This window comes from Nematolebias whitei, chromosome 4 (assembly GCF_014905685.2).
Source record: "Nematolebias whitei isolate Nwh7 chromosome 4, NemWhi1, whole genome shotgun sequence".
Classification (NCBI taxonomy): domain Eukaryota; kingdom Metazoa; phylum Chordata; class Actinopteri; order Cyprinodontiformes; family Rivulidae; genus Nematolebias; species Nematolebias whitei.
The window spans coordinates 32,271,961-32,288,922 of NC_056501.1; the positions used below are offsets into that span (position 1 = coordinate 32,271,961).

Genomic DNA, 16,962 nt, shown 5'->3' on the forward strand with positions numbered 1-16,962 from the left:
ATATATATATATATATATATATATATATATTAGTTTGTTTCTATGTGGTTTTATGGGCTGCTCCAAGTGGTTCATTGGCAGAGATGTTTGTGGTTTTTATTGCCAGACTTGATTCAAAATATTAAATTCCTTATGTGAACATAAGTGTAAATAAAGAGAAGGTGAGCCTGTGCTCAGAAGGTTGCCAGTTTACTCCCTGGACCAACAACATCAAAATGTGGGTGGGAATGGCCTAGCACCCACACCTGCCTCCACCCTCATTTGCCCCACTCTGAGCCCTTGAGCAAGGCCCTTCACATAACAAAAAGTGTGTGTGCTGGGTGAGTGGGGTCCTTCATGATGCAGGTGGCCCTCTTCCTACATCTAGAGGTGTAGATGTCTGTGATGGTGGGGAGTCTGACTCCAACAGTCTTCTGTGCAGCCTTCACCACTCTCTGCAAAGCTTTTCTTTCTGCAGCTGTGTAGGAATGCGCAATATAAACGGTATACGGTAGAAACAATAGAAATTTAGCCTACGATAGAGATCTGTCTTCTACTGGCTAACCGCAGTAATGCTGTGTCTACGCCCGGCTTGCCGTAGTGTTGCCGTACTCTGACGCATGCGCAAAACGCTGTGTTCCATCAAAAGTTTTTGTTTTTTTTCCCATCGAAAGTTAAAGTAAGTGTTGGTCAGCTTTAGAGAAACCTGCTCTCTGATCTGTGAAAAGAACGCTGTGTTGTGTGATTTTACTGCGAGACCCTCTGGTCAGAGCCACAGACTCATTTTGTGTCAGCTCTCCATTAAAGCGGAAGGAGGCGCCCACTAGAGGGTTGGAAGGTGAAGTGTTTTCAGTTGCTGCTCTGTTGCTGTTCATTTCTTAAGTGAGAAGACTGGAAACTGTGAAGTTAACAACATATTTTTTTGTTTAAAACGTATGGCTAAAACTACATTTGATATCTTTTGCACCGTTTTGCACTACAAGAAAGAAGCCTAATACTTGATTTGTTTATTTTAAAACTCGCTGGACCTAGTAGTGGAATTTTCTTAATTCAAAATATATGATAGCAAAAGGACACCCTATACTTTTTTTTTTTAGCAAGTTTTATATCAAAAACATATCGCGATATATATCGTTATTGCCACCTTTCACAATACATATCGTGATATGAATTTTATGCCATATCGCACATTCCTACAGCTGTGCAGCCTCCATGCCACACGTTGATGCTGGAGCACAGGATGCTCTCCACTGCACACCTGTAGAAGGAGGTGAGGACTGAGCTTCCCAGACCAGCTCGTCTCAGCTGTCTGAGGAAGTAGAGTCTCTGATGAGCTTTCTTGATCAGGCTGGTGTTGTTGTTGCTCCAGCTGAGGTTGTCATTCATGTGTACACCCAAGTACTTGTAGCTTGAGACCACTTCCACTGCAGTTCCTCTTATGTTTGGGGAGGATAGGTGTGTTTGTTCCTTCTGAAGTCCACAATCATCTCCTTTGTTTTCTTCGCATTGATGTGAAGGTTATTCTCTTTGCACCAGTTTTCCAGGTGTTCCACCTCCTGCCTGTAGCTGGACTCGTTGTTTGTGATGCATCCCACCACCACTGTATCATCTGCAAACTTTACCGTGTGACAGCCTGGATGGGTAGTTGCACAGTCATATGTGAGCAGAGTGAACAGGAGGGGGCTCAACACACATCTCTGAGCAGAGCCAGTACTGAGGGTTATGATGGAGTAGGAGAAGTTGTGGATCTTCACAGACTGTGGTCTGTTTGTTAAGAAGTCTAGTACCCAGTTGCAAATGGAGGGGCTTAGTCCTAGTGTGAGTAGTTTGTCCATCAGGGTTTTGGGGATCGTGGTATTGAAGGTAGATGTGAAGTCCACAAAGAGCATACGGACGTAGGAGTCCTTCTGCACCAGGTGGATGAGAGCAGTGTGGACCACAGAGGAGATGGTGTCCTCTCTTGATCGATTCTTGCGGTTTGCATACTGGTGAGGGTCCTCATTGATGTTGATGGTTGTTTTGATGTGGGCCGTGACCAGTTTTTTGAGGCATTTAGCAACTATCAGGGTGAGGGCCAGTAGTCATTCAGACCAGTCACTGTAGAGTTCTTTGGGACTGGGATGATGGTGGCAGTCTTTAGGCAGGTGGGAACTGTTGCCAGGGTAAGTGAGGTGTTAAAAGATGTCAGCCAGCACCTCGCAGAGCTGATCGGCACATTCTTTCAGCACCTTCCCGGGGATGTTGTCTGGGCCGGTTGCCTTGTGCGGTTTAATCCTCCTGAAGGTATTCCTTACTTCTGCTGAGGTCACGCTGAGAAGCTCTTCGTCCGGTGGTGAGGTGAGTCGTGCTGGGTGGTTTGTTCGGGTCTTCAAAGCGTGCATAGAACTTGGTGAGGGCATCAGGCAGTGATGGGTATCTAGGGCATTGTTCGCTCCTTCCTTTATAATCTGTTATGCACTTAATGCCACTCCACATGCTCTGAGGGTCTTGTGAGGTGAATTGACCTAGTAAGCGATGTAGTGGGAAATCTTTGCAGCCCTTGGGGAATTAGCTGGAAGTTTGTTGCTCCAGAGTTCGCTGGTCTGCTTCGCTTTTCATCTTCCTCGCATTTGTCATATTTCCAAAATTTTGTACCGCAGTTTTATTGTACACTTCTTGCAAACAACCGTGCTCTTTTCAAGGTCTGTCTTCCCGTGGAACATTGTAGAATCCGAAATGATTTTACACCGACTTTTAAAGACAAAGGAGCGGATTGAATCCTGCTGTCCTCCACTCCATGCTAACAAACTACATTCAGATAAAGGGAGCTAGCTAACTAGCTTGCTGTACGGTGGCCTACAAGGCCAAATTCTATGGTGACGGGTGGACACATTATGCGATATGCAGTACGCTTGGGAGTAGGAGCGGAAAACAATTAAACTTAAACACATTTTAAAGTAAATTTTGGGGCTTTTAGAATCTAGATTCTTTAATAAATCTTTTTTTTTCCTGCACCCCCACCTGTAACCCTTAGTCCAGCATGTGACCATAGATTTGTTAGTAATATTTTGTCCATATTAAAAATAACAGCTGTAACACCTCTGCAGGTGTTACAGCTGCACCTCTTCTATTCAGCTAGTATTTTGTGGTGATTCTGTAACAGCAGCTAGAACTGGGCCTTTGTTTAGTTACAGATGCATCACTGCATGGTCACATAGTTGGCTGTCACATGATTTTGCTATAGCATTTGTTACCAACTCCCTCTGGTAAGTTTAGATTGTGTTTGACCATTTCGATCCGTGTTCTGCTTTTTCTTTTTCAGCTTCAAGAAAATCAGGATGAAATTGAAAACATGATGAATGCAATTTTCAAAGGAGTGTTCGTCCATCGATATCGGTATGACTTCACATAACTAACTTTTGTTAGAGGGTGAAAAACACCTCGTCTCGGTTGTTTACGCTGCTAATAAATATTGCTTTTAGTTTAACAGATATTTTTGTTTTGACAGGGATTCAATAGCAGAAATCAGGGCAATCTGTATAGAGGAGATTGGAGTATGGATGAAACTCTACAGTGATGCCTTCCTCAACGACAGTTATTTGAAGTATGTGGGATGGACAATGCATGATAAGGTATTGTATATTAAGGTTTCTTGTACTTTTTTAAATGTATTTATATCACAATATCCTGCGTGTGGTTTGTAATCTAAGGTTGTCAAAATATAAACACTGGGACATGATTTCAAAAACGAGTATTTAAACATTATTAAGGAGGAGCTGCTGTTCACTTTATTTAGAGCTCGCATTTATTTTCCATAAACAAGTTCAGTTTTTAACGTCTGACACATTTGTATGCAGCTGAGTAAAGGAGACATTTTTGTCTATTAAATTTGTCACAACAAACACCCTAAATTAATTACACCTGAACTGCATTACTGATGAGTGGGTTGATGGACAATCAGCCTACAAAATTACAAACTACTGCGTTACTTTTTAAGGATAAAAAAAACAACAAAACAAATGGGAATGGCCTTTGTATTTAAAGAGAAAAACTGTTTAGCTTACTGTTTTCATCCTTGAAAATTGTGGCTTCTATTTGACATTTTCCTTTGTAATAAAATAAAATCTCAGACGTTGCTTATAAAAGGTAAACTCAAAAATAGCATTGTGAAAATATCACTGAGAAGAATTCAGATATTGTTCTGGGTGCTACTTAAATATCAATATGCCCTATAGGAAAATATTTATATTTAATTTTTATCATCTGTATTTATTTATAGATAATTTTGATAAACATTTTAGTCAATAAAATACACACTTTTTAAACTATATGCATTAAAAATTTTTATTTAGTAAATTTTGTCATTTGTCTATTAACTCTGTAGCTTACACGGATTGAGAGCTCGGATGCAGCTGATGACTGTAATCAGCATTATTTTGTCTTCTGCTTTGGTTGCAGCAAGGAGAGGTACGTCTGAAGTGTCTGACGGCTCTGCAGGGCCTTTACTACAACAGAGAGCTCAATGCAAGACTGGAGCTCTTCACCAGTCGCTTTAAGGTCAGCACCACCTACTGGACAACTTCAACATAAGTTACAATTTATATTTCTTGAGAGCTCGATAAACAACAGAGTTTACAATATGTTACAATATGATATAACATGTTGCAACATTGTCATTGTGATGAAAACACTTTTTATCAGACCAAAATATTCAATATGGCGTCCATATCTTTTTTCAGGACCGTATTGTCTCTATGACTCTTGATAAGGAGTATGATGTTGCAGTACAAGCTATTAAACTTCTCACTCTAGTCTTAAAGTAAGTAAACATCAGACATGTTTGACCACGTATGGTTGAAATGTAGTGTTTTCATCCGGAGCGTTCTAGATTACGTAACATTAGTGTTGGTAACCTTGTTTGTCTCTGCAGTAGTACAGATGAGGTGTTGACCCCTGAGGACTGTGAGAGCGTCTACCACTTGGTCTACTCTGCACACAGGCCGGTCGCTGTTGCAGCTGGAGAGTTCTTATATAAGAAGTATGTCAGACTTTATTCAAACGGTTGATTTTGTTGTCGTGTTGTTAGGCCACTCTGTTTCGTAAATTGGTTTTAAAGAGTACTGTGTAGCACGGTTTGTGTAACGATAAATGTTTTTACAGATTGTTCAGCCAGCGAGAACCAGAGGAGGAAGGAGCCCCTAAAAGAAGAGGAAGACAAAGTCTGAACGCCAACCTCATTAAGACCACCGTCTTTTTCTTCCTTGAGAGCGAGGTACTCAAACTCTGCTTCTTCTTCCAGCTTGATTTTTGTCATTCAGATTCCTTCATGTAAACAAAGTCAGTCATTTCTCTTTTCGTTTGGATGACCGTTTCCTTGTAGCTCCATGAACATGCAGCATACTTGGTGGATTCCCTCTGGGAATGTGGTGCAGAGCTACTGAAAGACTGGGAGTGTATGATCAGCTTATTGATAGATGACCCATTACCAGGAGAGGAAGGTACGATTGCATTTATTCAGGTCCATGTCACGTGTATGCAGTTTGTTAAATAAATATAAGCGGTGCTCATTGTTTTATGTTTGTGTAGCTCTTACTGACAGACAAGAAACAGCTTTGATTGAAATCATGCTGTGCACTGTACGTCAGGCTGCTGAATGCCACCCACCTGTTGGAAGAGGAACAGGCAAGAGGGTAAGAGTGACCGACACATTATGAATAGTTTTCCCTTTAACTTCCAGGCTGCACTAGGATTACTAATTGGATTTAGTATTAGCTGAACACACAATGTTGCACGAAACAAACTTGACTTTAAATGAGAATTACCCAGAAAGGCAAGTAGAAAATTCTGTTTTATATTTCTGTGTATGCTTTTTATTATTATATATTAATATTCTTGTTAAGAACCGATTGATACCTGTGGTTTTAAACTTGTGTAACTCGATAGCACTTGTGTCTGTTAATGACTTGGATCAGGTTTTTTGTCCCAGATCGAATTAAGATTAAATATTGGCTGAAACAGATTCTCAATCCAGTACTTGGAGCCAAATGTTTTGATTTTAAATTTCTATTTAAATTGGCAACATTGAATGTTTATCACTACTGACACATGAAATACTTAACTTTCAGACATTGCAAGTAGCTTCCAAAGTTTGTTCATTTTGTATTTTAAAATACTTCCATACCACAAACGTATTGGAGCGGTACTTCACGTTGTGTGGCCACTATTACTGTAGGGCTTTTCAAATTCTTGGGACGACATTTGTACTGTGTTGCCGTGTTAAACGAGCTGTGTGGTCACTCTTCTAACTTGCATTGATCACATGATCAGGTAATGACAGCTAAAGAGAAGAAGACTCAGCTGGATGATCGAACAAGATTAACGGAGCTGTTTGCTGTGGCTTTGCCGCCTCTACTGGCCAAGGTACATTGCATCCATCCATCTGATTTTACCAAAAGTTTTGTTGAGCTTTTGGGAACATTAAATATGTTGGTTATTGTTTGACAGTATGCTGTTGATGCAGAGAAGGTGACGAACTTGTTACAGTTGCCTCAGTACTTTGATCTGGAAATTTACACCACTGGACGTCTAGAGAAGGTAAGAGAGATGTGCCTGTTGTAGAACCCAAATCTGATCAGAGATCTGTACAACCCACTTTTGTTCTGCTCACGTAGATGTAACAATTGATCTTTAAGCAGTTTTTAATAACTGCTTGCCTAATATGTGTACATTTATACACAAAGTGGCATCTTATTTTGTCAGGTTCAACCTGCCTGTGCTTTTTTGCACTACAACACATGGAACACATATTAAATGAAATCATTAAATAAATGAACTTCTATCTGATTAAATGTTTCTGACTTCTATAATTCATAATGCCAAACAAAAATCATTTTAGATTTTTAGGGCGAGTAAAAAAATGTTTAAAAAAAATGCTTCTCTCCTCCAGCATCTGGACGCCCTGCTGCGTCAGATTAAAGAAATTGTGGAGAAACACACGGACACAGAAGTTCTGGAGTCCTGCTCAAAGACCTACCATGCTCTCTGCAACGAGGAGTTCACAATCTTTAACAGGGTAGATATATCCCGCTCCCAGCTCCTGGATGAGCTGGTGGACAAGTTCACAAGGCTGCTGGAGGATTTCCTACAAGAGGTAAGAGTGACCTGCTGCACATCAAGGCCCTTTCACACTATATGATGTTTCAGACAACTTGTGCCAACATATAAAAATTTGTTCAAAGCACTGGCATACGCTGAAGATGAAAAAATGAAGTGGAAGCATCTTTTAGACATATACATGTCGTATTGCTAGTTAAATGAACCAATACAGTGAGGAAAATAAGTATTTGAACACCTGCCAATCAGCAACAATTCTGGCCTTCAAAGACCTGTTAGTCCGCTTCTAAAATGTCCACCTCCACTTCACTTATTATTCTAAATTAGAAGCACCTGTTTTAGGTCGTTGGCTGCATAAAGACACCGGTCCACCCCACACAATCAGTAAGACTCCAACTACTAACATGGCTAAGACCAAAGAGCTGTCCAAAGACACCAGAGACAAAATTGTAGACCTCCACAAGACTGGAAAGAGTTATGGGGCAATTGCCAAGCAGCTTGGTGAAAAAAGATCAACTGTTGGAGCCATTATTAGAAAATGGAAGAAGCTAAACATGGCTGTCAATCTCCCTCGGACTGGGGCTCCATGCAAGATCTCACCTCGTGGCGTATCAATGATCCTAAGAAAGATGAGGAATCAGCCCAGAACTACACGGGAGGAGCTGGTCAATGACCTGAAGAGAGCTGGCACCACTGTTTCCAAGGTTACTGTGGGTAATACACTAAGACGTCATAGTTTAAAATCATGCATGGCACGGAAGGTTCTCCTGCTTAAATCAGCACACGTCCAGGCCCGTCTTAAGTTTGACCATGACCATTTGGATGATCCAGAGGAGTCACGGGAGAAAGTTATGTGGTCAGATGAGACCAAAGTAGAACTTTTTGGTCTTAATTCCACTCGCCTCAGTTAGAGCATTGAAGATGGGTCGTGGCTGGTTCTTCCAACATGACAGTGACCTGAAGCACACAGCCAGGAGAACCAAGGAGTGGCTCCGTAAGAAGCATATCAAGGTTCTGGAGTGGCCTAACCAGTCTCCAGACCTAAACCCTATAGAAAATCTTTGGAAGGAGCTCAAACTCCGTGTTACTCAGCGACAGTCCAGAAACCTGGTTGATCTAGAGAAGATCTGTGTGGAGGAATGGACCAAAATCTCTGCTGCAGTGTGTGCAGACCTGGTGAAAAAATAAAGGAAACCTTGGACCTCTGTAACTGCAAGCAAAGGCTACTGTACCAAATATTAACATTAATTTTCACAGGTGTTCAAATACTTATTTGCAGCAGTAACACACAAATTATTAAACAATCATACATTGTGATTTCCAGATTTTTTTTTTAGATTATGTCTCTCACAGTGGACATGCACCTAAGATGAAAACTTCAGACCCCTCCATGATTTCTAAGTGGGAGAACTTGCAAAGTCACAGGGTGTTCAAATACTTATTTTCCTCACTGTATATAACCCGTGTTTTAACATACGAGTAATTTATCCATAACTTGTCCTTAGCATAACTTACACAAGCATATGACAGCATTTCTTTGGCTCTCTTCATCTGTCTCTCCCACATTCATGCCTTCCACACACCTAGCTTCCTCTCCCTTTTGAACCCGGAGCATTAACCCATTAAGACAAATTACATTACAGTGTGTAAACGTCAATCTACATCACAGATCTATTATGAGTAAGTTGCACGTGGGAAATAAATAAGCTGCCCTTTGCTACACAATTGCGCAGGTGGTTTCCTACGTTTGTCAACTAATGAGCAACTTTCATGTAGCGTGTGTGAACTCATGAATAACGTATCTGTCACATACCTGTAGTTTGCGTCTTAACTTATCAGCAACACATAGGCGTACTTCTAAAATTTTGTGCATGCTCAATATTTCTGACTGGCCTCGTGTACGACAACTTGTGCCATCGTATATTGGTGTGGTGGTAACTTCAAAACTTTCACCTACAAATGCAGCTTATACCAGTGTGTTTGACTTGTTTTCCGTACTTGGCACAGGCTGATGCTGTACGTCACTGTGACAGAGCCTGTTGAGTGGGAATGTTTTGGCTCTTCACTTTGATTTTATTACAAATCAGATGGTTTATGATGCAACTTCTTTTAGCTTTTCCCTCTTCTGGGGTTGCCATAGCGAGTCATCATCCTCCATCTCACTCTGTCCTCACTCCAACTACCTCCATGTCCTCTCTAACAGCATCCATCTGTCTCCTCTTTTGTCTTTTTCCTGGCAGCTGCATTTCTAACATCCTTCTATCAATATACCCACTGGGGCTGAGCAGAATATAACGTCAGTATTGCTGGGAGTGAGGCGTTACGGTATTAATGCTAGGTCTAAGCTGCTGCTATATCCGTTCCCCATCCAGATATCACAGAGCAGTCTGCTGATGGGGGGAGGGGGTTTTGTAGGCGGGGTGCTCAGTTCTGTTGACAGGGCTGGGTGCCCTCCTTGGCTAATGAGGGGAAACAGTGTTCCTGTCTCCTCTGTTCAGTCCTCTCTGTCCTATTTCTTCTTTGCTAACCTTTCTCTGAACAGCTTCCTGCACGTCACTTTTCCACCACCAGGTTTCCTTATCATCCATTCTCTGTCCAGATGACACACCAAGCACCTTCCTACCGGTCTCTAATTACTGTTGCTGTAGTAGTCCAGTCATCTGGAAGCTCTTTCTTACCACCCAGAGCCTTTAACAGCTCCACTCTGAATTTCTCACATTCTATCTTCTTCATCTTCCACTATTTGGTCTTCTTCTCTGATTTTACTCTTTTTCTCTTCTTCACAACAACAGTCATTCTGCACACAACCCTCCGGTGCTGTCTGGCCACGCTCTCCCCTGCCACAAACTTACAGTCCCCAATCTCCCTCAGATTTCCTCTTCTACTTTGAATGTAGTCGACCTGTGTCTTTTACCTCTTATAGGTCACTCTATGTTCCTTCCTCTTTGGGAAACAAGTGTTTATTACACTTCCATTCTTTTGGCAACATCCACCACCATCTGTCCTTCCTGGTTTCTTTCCTTGACCTACCCATCCTAGTGATGTGACTATAAAACAATAATGGATGAATTTCGATTATCTTAAAACTTAAATTACTATGGTTTATTTAACATAAATTGACACTTTTATTTTCTGCCTAATAAAGAAGGCACAATTATAAATGTTTGGAAACCTTATTATCACAGGCTGCTAACTTAATGGTGAAAATGATAAAGAAAAATTAATGCGATTAGCATCCTTTTTTTTTTATCACAGAAATTCATAGGCAAAAGGTTTCAAAGTCATAACTAAAACAGTCATGTTTATATAACTTCAGCTCTTACTTACAAGCATGATTTTCAGAGTTTCGTAAATAAAAGATTGAAGAGGAGTGGTGGTGCAGAGGTTAGGTTGAAGAGGTGAAAACATACAGCTTTACTGCAGCATGTTTATACAGAAAGTTGCTGTAACTCTACGAGGACAAACGGCCCAGAACAGCAACTACTCTGCTGATCTATCTTATTGGCATCACAGAGTAATCTTAGTGAAATCACTTTTTTTTACATTTGAAAACTATTTCAAAATGTTTCATATCCATATTACAATTCATTTAAAAGTACCCCCATCCAGCCCTATTGTACAATATATGCTTATATTGATGTTTCACAGACTGTAAAAAGCAGTAAATAGGTCTTCTCCTTGTTTTGTTTACGCCCACTGTCACAAAAATGAAAAATTGCATTGATTATCATCAAATATATATTTAATACTTTAACAGTTTACCATTTATATATTTGCCACATGGCTATGGTGTTTCTGAAACCATGGCTGAGTCATGTCAAAGTTTTCCAGAAACGCATCATGTCCTTTTTTAAATATAGATTTTTACATTTAGATCTGTGGGACATTTTAAAACTAGATTATAGTGCCTGTTGCATCAAATTTTTGTGATAAATGCAATTACTGCATATACATTATTGGAAAGATAATGTATTGCAAAAAAAAAACAAAAAACTGCTGCGATGAACATTTGTTGAGATAGTGGCATGTGCAGCAACATGAGGTAATGACAGAGGAACACCTGCATGTAAATAGAGCATTGCCATTATGGCTAACAACACAGACGGTAGTGAAGAATCAATGTTTCTTTAGATTATTTTGGGTCACTGTTGGAGAGGGTCAAGAGTTTGAATTAGTGATCAAGGAGGCATCAGTTGATTAATTATCTTGATGGATTTGAATTTTATTTTTTCAGGGTGAAGATGCTGATGAAGATGATGTTTATCAGGTTTTGTCGACTTTGAAGAGGATCACAGCATTTCATAAGTAAGAGCCTGTTTCCAATGAAGTACATGCTGTCTTGTCCATTTCCTGTCCTGTTTGCAGTTTGTCAATCAGCAACATTTATGGTAGAGATGGGTTGTTTGACACGAAGCCTCCAAAGCCTGTTTCACTTTGTTGAACCGGACTTAATCGAAACGCACTGTGTCAAGGCTTGTATGAATTAAATCACTGTGGTCATGTGACCAGTCAAAACAAAACACCACAAGTGGTGGCTGATTTGAATCTTTGGCGTCATTTCTTTCTTTATCCAGAGTTTGTAGCTGCTATATTAGCAGCTGACCACCAGATGACACTGTTTGTTCAGGTTCAAGAGTCTTTATTATCCCCAGGGGGCAGTTTGTTTCACAGTCAGTAGGCACATAAAACAACCATACTAGACAAAACATTGAGACATTAAAATAACAGAAATCAACATTTTTTTGTTGAGAAGCCTGTGTACAGGGGTGAATGAGTTTTTCAGTCTGTTTGTTCTACATCTGGGCAGCAGATACCTGTGTCCAGATGAAAGCAAACAACTCACCATGGAGTGGATGATCAGGATCTGCCAGAATCAGCCTGGTCTTGTTCACTGACCTCACCTTGTGTAGGTCAGTGAGGTTCTGTAGGACTATGTCAGCAGTTTTGCTGCACATCCTGACAATCCCGAGAGTTTGTTTCTGTTTTTACATGTCAAACGTCCAAACCAACAGATGAAGCTGAAAGTTAAGAGACTCAATAAAACATGAATAAAACATTCTCATAAAAGTAGAATCAACATTAAAACCACAGACCTTCAGATAAAAATACATCCTCTGGTGGTTTTACAAAGTGAGTTCACATGGGGGTCAAAGTTCAATTTGTCATCAAGAACAGTTCCCAGATATTTATATTGTTGTACCACCTCAACAGCTTCACCGGTAATGACCACAGGAGTGACAACTGAAGAGTCTTTTAAAATCAGTGACCATCTCCTTTGTCTTAGAAACATTTAGCTTTAAAAAAGAAGACTTGCACCATTCTTTGAAGTCCCCGACCACAGACCCAGGGTCTGGGTCATCACTGCTCAGAAGGGACAGGATGACAGAGTCATCAGCAAACTTTAAAATGTGACTGTGGGAAATGGCTGCGACTTTTGTTTATATATAAAATAAATGAAAGGGGTGAAAAAACGCAGCCCTGAGGGGAACGATTAGACAGAAGGACATGAGAGAGAACCCCGTTGACCCTCACCTGCTGAGACCGAACAGTTAAACAGTCCACAAACCAACAGATGAGGCCAGAGTCGAGACCATACAGATATTGTAATGTCTCTACTAAAATGTGGGGCTGAATACAGTTAAAAGCAGATGAAAAGTCAATAAGAAGCAATCTTACAAATGCTTTTGTACCTTCAAGGTGTGTCCTAAAATCATATTTAAGAGTTCCTGTATTCTCCACTCCCCTATGTGGGTTTGTTTTGGAGGATTTGAAGCTTCAAATATTTTTTTTTCTTAATCTTTTCTTCTCATCTGTAATTTAAAGCAATCGTGACTGTGTTCATGTGTTTGAAACTTGTGAGTTTGTAAACTCTTCTAGTGCACATGACCTGTCGGGGTGGGACCTCTTTACCAGCAACTTCAAACTTCTCAACACGGGTATAGAAAATGGAGATATGCCTGAACAGGTAAATAAACATCTGATTAAACTGAGAAATGCTTTTTGTAAATGCAGATCAATTTAAAGTCTCTTTTTTTCTCTCGCTCTCTTCGTTCCTGTCCTGAGCAGATAGTCATTCATTCACTGCAGTGCACCCACTATGTTATTCTGTGGCAGCTGGCCAAACTGTCTGAGGGCAGCTCCAGAAAGGTGAAGACATTGTCCAACTGCTCAACTCACTTAAACAACGAAGGGAAGGATTTTGTTCACTTGTGTGGTGGTGTTTTGTTTTAAGGATGACATGGTGACCCTGAGGAAACAGATGAGGGCGTTCTGTTTGATGTGTCAGCGCTACCTCACAAACGTTAACACGGCCGTCAAAGAGCAGGTGACAAAGTTATTAAACATTACAAACTTTATTTCAATTCAGTTAAACATTTGAAATCCAGATATAGGACGACTAGTTTTGTACGCCGCATATTTATCATTTTCCCTGTCTTTCCTTTTATTATTATTTCCCCTCGCAGGCTTTCACCATCCTGTGTGATCTCCTGCTCATCTTTAGCCACCAGATGGTGTCTGGGGGCAGGGAACACTTGGAGCCCTTGGTCTATTCCCCAGAGGACTCTTTACAGTCTGAACTGCTCTCCTTCGTCCTCAACCACGTCTTCATAGACCAGGACGATGACACAAATAGCACAGGTACGAAACGATTGCAAATGTATGTTTGTTGTACAATTGAATTTGCCATGGGGTCCAAGTAAAGTATTCTTGATCTTTTCATGTTTTACTTATTTCAGATGGGCAGCAAGACGACGAGGCAGTAAAAATTGAAGCTTTGCACAAGAGGAGAAACCTCCTGGCTGCCTACTGTAAGCTCATCATCTACTGTGTTGTAGAAATGAAAACTGGGGCCGACATCTTCAAACAGTACATGAGGGTACGTTTTTCTTTAAATGAGGCAGATCAGGATGGATTTTCAGAAGATACGCCTGACTTTTGATGAAAATGATATCTGTAAATAACGATCAGACTTGTAAACCTGTGTTCAGCTGTTCTGAAAATAAATGCTTATTTATGTTGTGCTCTCTTTGCAGTATTATAATGATTATGGTGACATCATCAAGGAAACTATGAGTAAAACTCGGCAAATTGACAAGATTCAATGTGCGAAGACGCTCATTCTTAGTCTGCAGCAGGTTGGTGGACACATCTTTTTTAAAAACTCATTATTGTATCGAGTGATTCCAAACCTCATTAAAACTAATTTATTTCATGTCGTGTTAGCTGTTTAATGAAATGCTGTCGGAACTGGGTCATGGATTTGATCGATCCTCCTCTGCGTTCTGTGGAATCAAAGAGTTGGCCCGTCGGTTTTCTCTAACCTTTGGGCTCGACCAAGTCAAAACCAGAGATGCCATTGCTATGTTGCACAAGTAAGGCTTCGTTCTGTTGTTGGAAGTTTTCATCGCTGGCTTTACTTGTTTGGCTCTGCATCTAGAAGCCGTCGTTTTGACAAATTAGTCCTTCAACACTGATTTTTCTTTTAGACGTGCTATTTTCACTTTAATTTTTGAGAGGCTTAAGGGATAAAATATTTATTATATCCAGTTCCCTTCTTCTGACTATATATATATAAAAACTATATAGATCTTGTCAAACACAGACAAAAAACCAGTGCTGTGAAAACAAAAACGTATCCTGTTATTACTGGTTATGTAATCAAGTTACCTTGCTATTAATCAAACTACACAAAGTGCTCCTTGTTCTCCTGTAGCATGAGGTAGGCTTTAGAGAAGCAAGCGCATTTCTTTCATAAGATTATCTTTTCTATTACTAATAAGGTAAAATAAATATATATATTTTTTTGTAATTAAACAAATGCCTTGCATGGAACTGTAATGGGTAAAACCTCAGTCTGTACACTGTTCGAGGCGTACTACGTGGTTTAGGACAGTTTTTTCTTAATGTGAGTCAAATTGTAGAATTATTTTTCACAGTGTCTTGTTCCTTCTCTCTTTTCTGTGTTTTTTAAGGGATGGTATTGAGTTTGCATTTAAGGAGCCCAGTCCTCAAGGAGAGGGAGGTCCTCCTCTCAACTTGGCGTTCTTAGACATCCTGAGCGAGTTCTCCTCCAAACTCATGAGACAAGATAAGAGGACTGTGTAAGTGCTGAGGTTTGAGTTGGAGCCCTTAGTTTCTCAGCTGGTGTTTTTGTTATTTGAATTTTAATGCCCCAGTTGGACCTAGAAGTCCTTGTACAATTAAAACTGATTCCATCTCATCTGTGTGACTTCCCTCTTCTCATCAGCCACATGTACCTGGAGCGCTTCATGACGTTCCAGATGGCGCTGCAACGAGAGGACTGCTGGCTTCCACTGATCTCCTACAGAAACTCGCTGCAGGCTGGGGGTGATGACGACACCATGTCTGTCATGAGCGGCTACTCCAGCCGAGGCTCCTCCGTTCGCTCCAAGAAGGCCAAACCACCTGTGGCTACAGCCGGAACGTCGGCAGCAAAGAGGAAACTGCCAGAGGGTGCGACACTCGCTGATGTTTGCTAATTTATCCTAATGATTTGACTAACAAATGACAACGGTGGTCTGTGCTGTAATAATAACTGTGGCTCGTGTTTTCCAGAGGAGAGCAGCAGTGCCGTCGAGGCTTGGCAGCAAAGCATCCAGACCCCTGTCATGTTGCCCTCCCCCCATCTCACCTCTACAGCCATGCGAGACCCCAAAAGAGGTCGTGATGACAGCTACATGGGGGTCTACGCTCTTCCTCACGAGCAGCCTCAGCCCCACCAACACCCGCAGCACCATCAACAGACGCCACAGCACCACCAGACACCCATGGATTACAAGTAGGTCAAAGTGCAGTGCATGCAAGTTTATATAAAAGCATCTTTAGACAAATTAAGAACGCTTGCTTGAACATACAATGCAAAACTTTTTTCGTAAACAGTGAAGTAAACTAGAACACAAAAAACGTAGACGGTAGATGTACTTACAAATTATTGCTACAAATAAGTGAAGGTCATTGGTACACAGAGGTCGACATAAGGAACATTTCCAGGTTGTCCAATGGACAGCCTCTTGACGTAATCTGGTTGTGGGCTTATATTTACAAGATTTCAGCTCGCGTAGTATTTTAATATTTGTTTTTCATATTTAATCATTTATTAAATTACATTTATCACAGCACAGTTACCTCTCATTGTGATTCTAAATATAATGAAGTGTAGCTCATCCAAACAGCCGCAGCACCGACATTTCTGATAAATACCTGAAACTGGCTCTCACAGAGAACTTTGTGAGTTTGAGGTTAAAAAAGAACTTCAACAGACGCACAGATCTTTGCTATAAATATTTATCTTTTAGTGTTAATACTAATTATAAGGACTAAAGCAGCAGACGCTGCCTTTTGTATCGGTACAGACACCGACCGAGCATACTCCCATGGAGGGACTTCTCCTTGAAGACCAGGAGTTTGGTCTCATGCACAACTTGCACGTCCGTACGATGATGACGCTCCAAACACGTCAACGTTTAATACAAAGTTAGATTTTAGATACAACTGTCCCGGGAGGTCGTGGCACGGTACATACAGGAGGAGCGGTTGGAGGTAACCGTGCATCATTTCTGGTCTCTCCCCCGTATGCAGTGGATTGGTCACGTGAACATAAACATTTAATATGTGAACGCTTAATAATTTATATTTCTTGGTCTATTCCCCAGAAAGGTATAAGAATTGGGGGAGGGGGGAGGGGATCCACCACGCGTCACAACCGCAGCAGTGGTTTATTTAATTTGGTGGATTAAATAAAATAAAACTAACTTTTGAAGCTTAATAGTTTATTTTCTTTTTTTTTTTGTAAATAATAAATGACCGGGGGGGGGGGGGGGGGGGGGTTGGAAGCTGTTCGGAAGAGCGTCGTTTAAGTTCGCCAACCTA

The 16,962-nt window shown here is 40.8% G+C and overlaps 1 protein-coding gene across 1 annotated transcript in view; it reads left to right on the plus strand.

Annotated features, from left to right (window-relative positions):
- LOC119408553 (cohesin subunit SA-2) overlaps positions 1–16,962 on the plus strand; it is a 32,008-nt gene that overhangs the window by 6,981 nt on the left and 8,065 nt on the right. The window contains exons 9-30 of the mRNA XM_037675396.1: positions 3,281–3,354; positions 3,467–3,590; positions 4,417–4,515; positions 4,698–4,777; positions 4,889–4,996; positions 5,119–5,230; positions 5,339–5,456; positions 5,545–5,648; positions 6,286–6,378; positions 6,463–6,552; positions 6,905–7,108; positions 11,306–11,376; positions 12,949–13,036; positions 13,138–13,218; positions 13,304–13,396; positions 13,536–13,710; positions 13,809–13,948; positions 14,106–14,207; positions 14,296–14,444; positions 15,045–15,173; positions 15,320–15,546; positions 15,649–15,871. Of these exons, the coding sequence (XP_037531324.1) occupies positions 3,281–3,354; positions 3,467–3,590; positions 4,417–4,515; positions 4,698–4,777; positions 4,889–4,996; positions 5,119–5,230; positions 5,339–5,456; positions 5,545–5,648; positions 6,286–6,378; positions 6,463–6,552; positions 6,905–7,108; positions 11,306–11,376; positions 12,949–13,036; positions 13,138–13,218; positions 13,304–13,396; positions 13,536–13,710; positions 13,809–13,948; positions 14,106–14,207; positions 14,296–14,444; positions 15,045–15,173; positions 15,320–15,546; positions 15,649–15,871 (2,684 nt within the window). The remainder of the gene's footprint in view (positions 1–3,280; positions 3,355–3,466; positions 3,591–4,416; positions 4,516–4,697; positions 4,778–4,888; positions 4,997–5,118; positions 5,231–5,338; positions 5,457–5,544; positions 5,649–6,285; positions 6,379–6,462; positions 6,553–6,904; positions 7,109–11,305; positions 11,377–12,948; positions 13,037–13,137; positions 13,219–13,303; positions 13,397–13,535; positions 13,711–13,808; positions 13,949–14,105; positions 14,208–14,295; positions 14,445–15,044; positions 15,174–15,319; positions 15,547–15,648; positions 15,872–16,962) is intronic.